Source organism: Melozone crissalis, unplaced genomic scaffold, assembly GCF_028551555.1.
Source record: "Melozone crissalis strain CALT ecotype California unplaced genomic scaffold, PUWL_Pcris_2 ptg000016l_1, whole genome shotgun sequence".
NCBI lineage: Eukaryota > Metazoa > Chordata > Aves > Passeriformes > Passerellidae > Melozone > Melozone crissalis.
The window spans coordinates 23,088,654-23,097,123 of record NW_026535794.1 but is presented as its reverse complement, the minus strand read 5'-3'; the positions used below and the strand labels follow the sequence as shown (position 1 = coordinate 23,097,123).

Here is an 8,470-nt window from a genome sequence, read left to right as displayed (position 1 = left end):
ATGTAAGGAAAGTAGGATTTAATGAGCTTATTAAAGTTATTAGGAAAATTTCTGTAAAAGCAATGCAGTTGGAAACCATTTAACACGACAATCTCACTAAATCATTGGCAAGATCCAAATGTCTATTTTTAATGTTTTTCTTCCAGTCACACAATTGTGTTGGCCCTAGGGTAAACAAAAAAACACATTTACCTGATGGATTTATCCCACTGGAATAATTTGTGCAAATAAAGTTTAGCACATGTCAAGGGCTGCAAGCTTAGGTCAAAAGCATGGAAAATTTCCAGCATCAGAAACAAAAGAATGTGTTCATGGAATAAAAAATGGGAAATGTTTTATCGTTTCAAATAAACAGAGACACACCTAGTCCTGGATAAGATGGAAATCTGAGTCTAAAAACTCTTTTTTTAGACTGTGCCCAAGCCTCAGTAGATATTTACCTTGTAAAGATTCCTGTAATTCTGCTTGTTCAGTTGTGTATGTTCAAGACCTGGAAGGAATACACAGTTTCTGTCTGGCTCATTTGCCAAGGTCCCCACTCTGCAAAATGAAACACAGGCTGCTGGTGCTAAGAGGCAATGGAATGATAAATACTCTACTTTTTGTCCCATTATAATTCTGAGATTTAGTGAAGATACACACATGGCTGTGCGGAGCAGAAAGCATTCCTGGGCTCTGCAGGGTAATAATTTTTTACTTTCTGTGGTCATCTGGAGAAATAATTTATGTTTGCTTTTGCATACAGAAGAACTGGGACTGAGACAATGAAACACTTGGATTTTAAAAACAGTGAGTCAGAAGAAAGAAATCATCAAATACCAAAACACTGAATAGATTAAAGTGTAAAATAGATTTTTTTTGTTTTCTGTCTTTGAAAACAACAAAATTGCATCAAGTATTTCATACTCCTGAAGAAAAAAAAAGTGAGAAATAAACATCTATAGCAAATGTGAAAACAGAGCTCATGAGTGAAAATTTCATGGCTTTGAGCATATTTAGATACATAAACAGGAAATGTCCATATTTGATCTACAGTCTGGAAGTTATGCTGGTTTGATTGCCTTGTGTCTTAGCTTCCCAACCACTTCTGATTTTTCTTATCCTCTTCCTAAAACACGGGAGGAGCAGTACGCATTTACAGAGCAGAACTACAATAGGAAGAAAAACTGCAACCATAAATGAAGGTGGCGTATACCAGATGAATTGGTTAGGATCAACCCACTTATTCCAAGCAAACACCAGTGCATGAACAGTGCATAGCAGCAGGGCTAAATATCCCATCTTGCTCTGAAAAGAGAAAGAAAATAGCAAGCTATTTATTTTTCCCAACTTGGCAAAAAAAGTACTCTGTTAAGCAAATACAGAAATCTGGATGGGCCTTGACCAACATGCTCAAGTCAAAGAAAAGCAACCATTGGCTTTAAACTAAAAGGTAAAAACTGTAAGTCAAGACTCCAACTGTACTCCTTTATGCCAGTGTAAAAGAAAATGGAAGAGGCACATTTTTTAAGTAATGCTATGATACTTAGCTAAAATACAGAAGAGATTGCAGGTTACTCCTGAAACATGCTCAATCCTGAATATCTCAGTTTACATCGGTATACTAAATTACTTTAATTCCATGATAAATCATTATGAGTTCAAAACTGAAATATTAACGGATTAACTAAATGCTTGCAAAGAAAAATTTTAAGCTAAATTAAAATCACAAACTCGAGTAAGTCTAGTACTATGGCAAAAGCCCTGCAAAACTACAGGAAACTCAAGTCTTTCATTTCACTTACAGTGGTAAATTTGGCTTAGCTTGTTTACAAAATTCAGGAGTAAAGAAAATTTACTAGTAATTTTAAGTCTCTTGTCACTTAATAATCTTGTACTCATCAGTGAAGTCAAACACTGTATTTCCAACTGCTGAATGCTACAGCTTCCAACTACTGTTCTGCTACAGAACATGATTTTTAAGTAATTAAGTTATTTGTTTATAAAGTAAGTCCAACACAGAAGTATTACTCATCTGGGTTTCTTCACCATAGTCTTTTAACAGTGAAAGCAGTCATGCATTTGGAGACTTCCTCCTGACTTATCTTACAAATTATAGACTTCATAGAGTGGGCAGAATATCAAATCAGTAATTGTGATTATACACTTCATATCTGCTTTTAAAATATAAATCAAATTTTCAAATGCCAGATCCTTAGTAGATTATTAAATGTTCAGATTTTGGTATTTGAGGGCCTGATCCAACACTTGCTTAAGTCTAGTGTGACCATACTGATGTCAGCAGAACCACCCTGATTATTACTGCATATGACACAAGGAAATCGAGAGCAACCCAAATGCCCGGGTTAAGGAAACAAGCCCAGCTGTAGCAAACTCAAGACTGGCTGGATTTGATTATCCAGCATCTGTTCTAAGATGTCTCTTTCAGAATACACTTTGTGTGCCATATGGGAACAGCACTGACTGATTCAATGCCACCTACTCCAAATTCAGCAGGACATGGGACGTTCTGGAGAGATAAGATACCTAGAAGATGACTTCAGCACCAGAGCTAAGAAAAGGTCTCAAAGGGACAACTGCTGCTGGTCACAAAGTCAGGAGGAGAAAAAGTGCTATGGAGTTGTCTTTTCTTTCCATTTTATACACTGAACACAACAGCCTGTTCTGCTGACGAAAGAGTAATGGAAAGAACATTTCTCACAAACCAGTTAACAAAGAGTACGGAACAAACCTCTCCATTGGTTCCACCAACTTTGTGTTTGATATTTCTAACTCCTAATGGCCTTAGCTGATAACACACAGTTCTACAAATGGGACTAACAACATGCAGTAATGATATTCATTCATGCACACCTGAATGTAGTGGAACTCTCTCCAGGTCAAAGAGAGACTGACAGATGGAATTGATGTTATTGCCAACAGGGCCAGCAAAGCAAGTCCCAGAATTCCTATAGACACATAAATCTCCATTCTCCAAACATCATGTTCAATCCAGGCATTTTCTTTATTTTGTTTGACCTGCCAAAAGAACACCATAAAAATTACAGACCGGCACACTTGGCTGTTTGTGTTAAATATAATTTTACTGTTTTCACCATAATATTAATGAAATATACAAAGAAAAGCAGTATTTTGGTTTGTTTGAATGTCTTTGAATATAACTCCTGTTTACTCCTGATGACAAAGCCTTCACTGGTATATCCAGAGCAAAGGTGAGCTTTTAGAGAGAAGCATCTAGACTTCCTCAGTGTCTTGGCCCAGGAGAGCCTGATTCTGAGGCCTCTTAACCTGCCTTCACAGCAAGGATAAATCTTGGTTTTGACAAGAAAAAAAAACCACCTATGGCTAAATACCATATCAGGGAGATTATAACAACAGGAAATATATTAACAGCTCTGCTTCAGGGAGGTAATTCAGCAGGCCTTCTTAATAAAAATGTCCTGCCATGGTAGTTGTTTAGCTCTGTTTTTTTTTAAAAACATAACTTGGTACATTTGTGATTTTAATAAACTGATGTCAAAGCTTCTCTTCCTCACAACTACTTGCAACAGCACTTTGATCCTGCTAGTGATCACCATGGCATAATATGCCCCAAATATGATAATTTCTGCATCTTGACTGGAATCTCAAGGAAATTTCTAGTAATCCATTCAAGTCAGATTACCAGTAAGGCTGATTTCAGAGTTTTCAACAGGTAATTTGACTGCTTACAAAATCAGAATCTACTGACATCATCATATTGTGCTTTTAATTATTTTTAATAATAAAGACTTTAGGGGTAATGAAAACATATATTTGCAGTCTATACCTTATATTGGAATATTCCTAATACTGAATTACTTATGGCACCCAAAGTAATAGGTGAGTATTAGGAACTCTGGTTAAAAAGGACATTGGAGAGTTTTGTAAGCCAATTATTGACCATGAATCAGAAGCATCATTGAAATCCTATCTTTAAACAAGGTAGTGTGTATCAGCCCAAATGTGAGCCATCAGTATTCACAAATTTAGTTTGTGCAAATACAGATTACTGTGATTGAGCCCTCCTCAGCAAAGGTGTCTAAAAATGTTGTGTTCAGTGCTCAGTTTTTGTTTCTAGATTTCACTGGTCCAGAGAAGAAATCTACACTAAACTAATAGTGTGCCAAAGACTTAAATGTTCCTGTGAGATACAATTTTGCATCTTACAGATGGAAAAAAAAATCCCAAATTAAGAAAATTACTTATTTAATATACATTAAATAAGCTGTGATGACTCTTGATTCTATTACATACTTTGGCAACTAGGTCCTGCTCCACCCCTGAATGGTGCTGTTTGTGAATGTACTTGAAAATCAAACAAAGGCAATGAAAATGGCTTTCCCCCATCCAGATTTGCAAGGATTTTCTGAATACAGAAGGGTGGGTGTTCGTGTGCCCATCATACCTGCTGGAATGCCCAGTTCAGCAGCTTGTATCTGTATGATCTTCTCATTGGATAGCACAGGCTATAGCAGGCGTGCAATGTGGCGAAGAAGAAACTGAGAAGTCCAAACTGTTTCCTTGATAACATCCATCTATCCAGCCACTGGGGAAACCTTTTATACTTGGTGCCAAAGTACAGCTGGAAACTAGCAGCTAATATTCCTGGTAAATACACTAGTGCTAAAAGGGTAATTGAAGTCACTGGTAAAACTTTGTTTATGACAAGGATTGGAATTTTATAGAAAACATTTTCCTTTTTGGTTATAAAAGGATATATGACATCTCTGATGGAAGTGTAAATAAATGTTAATAATGAGATCACAGATGCTATCTTCATTGGCAAGTGCCACTTAGGGAACAGATCCTGCTTGCAGTGCTGTTCTGAAGAGTATTCAAACTCACCAAAATGGTGTGCTTGATGTAAATCAAAAAGTGCAGCTGCTTCTGATGGATTGGCAACCTGCATATCCACATTCTGGAAGGGACAGAATGGAAATAAAAAGTGAGTTCAAGACAAGATTAGAAACTTCTGTAATAACAGTATTTGCCATCATGATTTTTACAACTTACTGCAGTGGAACCATATACAAAACACATGCACTGTTAAAGACAAGGTAACTTGGAAACAATATTTCAAACAGCATAGTCAGCACTTTAGTAAAGCACTTGTAGTGTACATTTCCCATTCTTTATTATCTGCAGTGATTTTAAAATAGATTCTCATTCCAAGAAGATAACTATACTGCAAGGAAGGAAGGATTACATTATGTGAAGCATCATTTCAGCTCCTTATTATATAAGTTATAGATTTCAAATTTCAGCTATAGACTTAATGATGTAGCTCAAATATCATGCACAAGGAAGGATTAAAGGATTTTTTTTCTGGATCTTTTTCTGTGTGATGTGGAAAACTTCCTGAGTGCAATGTTGCTATCATGAAGATTCTCCCAAAGATGAATTTTATATTTAAAATCCCAAATTGTGTAAAAATCCCAAATTATTTCTATGGAGTTTTGCTCATCTGATAAGATACAATTAGCAGCTACCCTCATGTAGTTTTTAGCTGCCTCAAGCTTTGTTTATTTTTTATCATGGACTGTGATTAAATTGAATGAGATGTTCTCTATCTTTTTATCTCTTCACATCAATATTGTGACAACATTTCAGAAATATTCATGATATGCCAGTGTGATGGTATTTGTCTCTGGACAAAACGGAATCAAGGATTGCAATATTCTCTGTGACATATGAGCTGCTTTTTTACAGAAACATTACCAAGTAGTTAAGATTTCCTGTATTTCTTCTTGGCATGATGTTCTGACCTGCATTCTGATCAATTGCACCATTACCACCTTCCCTCTTCTCCATTGTGGAAACTCCCTGCAAAACAAATACAGGATGTAAAACAGGTTTTGAAATGCCATACTGGAATTTTGAGGCCTATTTTCCCTCAAATTGTTTTCTTCCTTGTCCTCCACACATTTGCTGAAAAAGGCAGTCAACTAGGGAAAGGAAAGTCTGTCCTCTGAGAATGGAAAAAGCTCAGCTTATTTTCTGGGCAAAGCAGAGAATAAAAGAGAGCACAAATCAACAGAAAAAATTACTAATGAAAAATAATATTTAAGCCTAATATCCCTGTCACCAGTGGAATCAATGCATTAATTCAAGTTTTTAAATGACCACAAATTAGTTTGAAACAGCTTGCATAAAGAACATGTAAAATGTTGTGAAGATGGATTTTAAGTTCATGAGACTTTCTGATGCAAGAAGCCCATGGAGGTGTGGTTTCTAATATATTTTAGGGTTTAGGATTGGTCTACCTGACAGTCACTCTGGGGCTTTAGATTCAAGATTGTCAAGAAACTTTGTAGCTTTGCTCGTGCTGTTCCCAGGTATTTTGGCAATACTCATCACCATAAGAAGCAGCAGAAAAGGTTCTAAGCTATTAGGAATGACAAAAAATCAGACGGCAGAAAAAGAAGAAAAAAGGAAGAGAATTGATAAACAGAAAGAGATGTTTTCTGAAAATCCTAGGATAGCAGAAAATAGAGTATTTTGAAGAGCATAAAATAACTACAGGGCCTGAAAGGACTTGCCAGGTGTGTGTCACACTGTTGCACACTGCAGGAGAGGCCCTGGCACCGCGCTGCTGGAAGCTCAGAGTGCCATACCACAGGGTGACTTTCTGTGACAACCTTTAAGAAAATTACTAGGTGGCTCCTCCATGTACTTTCCTACTGAACAGCTGAATTACTAGATATTGAACTGTTTTTCTAACTACTGATTCTTTTATATCCATAAATCTTTTGGGAAATTATATGAAGAAATCAAACTTTGACGATTCTCCTTCTTTTACTGTGTCTGGTTCCTTCAGTGGATGAGTCTTACAGACTTTTACTGTCTGCTGTGAGGGTTTGCTCTCTGCCAGGCCACCAGGCAGCTGAAGCTGAAGTATTCTTTTTGGAAGTGCTTTTTTCCTTAGCATTTCTCTTCGGATTTTTGCCTCCTGGTAGTCAGCTCTCCCTTTGAGCATAACCTTTCAGACAAGTGTTGCAGAGGAGGGTCAACAAGAGTTCTGTTTGAAGGTCAGGCTGTTAAGCCATTCCTACACCAGCTAATGGTGTAGGAAAAGGTTATCCTTTGTATATCCTGCACACAAGAAAGCATGGACTTATGAAGGCACACTTCTGGTTTTTCCCCCTATTCCTAGGACTAGTCCTGGTGATTTTATCAACAGTTTTGGGGTATCATGTATCTTCACAAAGCTTCAGATTTTAGAATTTCTACTTCTACATGTTTAAATAGACATTATTTCTAGCTGTTACAATTCAAAGAACAGTTTACAAATAGAACTTAGTAGGGTGAACTTACCTGTAAAAAACCTAATAGCAAATACAGTGAGCTCCACATCTATTTATAAGGAACTCATAATATAAAGGTCTTTCAGGCCTACCTTCTGGCTACCACACTGTCTTAGAGGTCCAAAAGCATGATATAGTTTGGGAGTCTTTGTATGGAAAAGCCTGATTCACCCAGTTCTCATTCTCCTATCATTCTTCATTCAGAAAATTTAGAAACAAAGAGTCCATGATTAGTTTCCAGTTAAAGGTTAATATTGATGAGGATGTAATAAATGATGCCATGATGTGAACAAAAGCAACCCATGAGCTAGAATGCCAGCTGCTAATCTTAAAAGCTGATTTATTGGCTCTTTTGGGATAGAATGTTTAATACAATGTTAAATACAGCGTTAAAGTTTTATGCAGCAGAAAAGAAGACAGAAAGAAGAAAGAAAGTGTGTGTGAATGAATGCATGTCTCATCCAGGGAACTATGGGTTTCAGCCATACGACTGCCTGCAAGGAAACTCAAGTGTCACATCATCATATTCCACTTGGATTCTGATACCAGTTAACACGAAATTATTTCCCAGTAACAAAGCACAGTAATAGCCTTTGATAACTCTAATTGAAGAGCACCTACCATTCACTACTCAGTGGCAGAAAGAATTCATCTAGCCTATATGTCTTTTTGAAATACATCTGAAGAAAAATTAGGGGTCCTGCAAGAGACAGAGTTAGTCATCTAACTCAGAACTGCTATGAAAGGAAACAGTTATATTAACATCTATCCTCAGTGCACATCCCTTCTGCTCTGGGATGCAGCTGTCAACGAGTGTGGAGGGCGTCCCGCTGCAGAAAGCCGAGTTTCCAGCGCTGTGAGTACGGTACTGAATTTTGTACCGGGACAGCACGCTCATTGTAACGCTGAACCACCAGGGATCCACACTGTGCAGACATGATCCCTGGAAAACATCATCCCAAGTCACTGGGACGTTTTCCTGAGTAAGGAGTTTCAGGGCTGGTTTCACGAAAAAAGAAAAAAATTGATAAAATAGACAGGCTTTGATAATAACGAGGAGGTGATGGAAGAGGTGGATAGTGCCTGCGCCGCTCTCTCGGCACTGTCGGAGAACTACAGCATGAAACTGCTGGGCATGAGCGTCT

The 8,470-nt window shown here is 37.3% G+C and overlaps 1 protein-coding gene across 1 annotated transcript; it reads right to left on the bottom strand.

Moving 5' to 3' along the window:
* Nucleotides 1–1,029: 1,029 nt before the first annotated feature.
* Nucleotides 1,030–8,223, bottom strand: STEAP1 (STEAP family member 1). Its single transcript, XM_054274216.1, has 5 exons — nucleotides 8,077–8,223; nucleotides 5,740–5,844; nucleotides 4,427–4,939; nucleotides 2,854–3,018; nucleotides 1,030–1,287 (listed from the first exon to the last, which is right to left on the bottom strand). The coding sequence occupies exons 1-5, from the start codon at nucleotides 8,221–8,223 to the stop codon at nucleotides 1,030–1,032; spliced, it is 1,188 nt and encodes a 395-aa protein (XP_054130191.1).
* Nucleotides 8,224–8,470: the final 247 nt, after the last annotated feature.

Bases quoted from the DNA above. Each gene is read 5' to 3' on its own strand.
- STEAP1 (XM_054274216.1), bottom strand. From the start codon at position 8,223: ATGAGCGTGCTGTCCCGGTACAAAATTCAGTACCGTACTCACAGCGCT. The intron at 5,845-8,076 runs GTTTCCTTTCAT...TTTGTTTTGCAG, and splicing joins GGATAGATGTTAATATAACT to GGAGTTTCCACAATGGAGAA. The intron at 1,288-2,853 runs GTGTGCATGAAT...TTCTCTTTTCAG, and splicing joins GAGAGTTCCACTACATTCAG to AGCAAGATGGGATATTTAGC.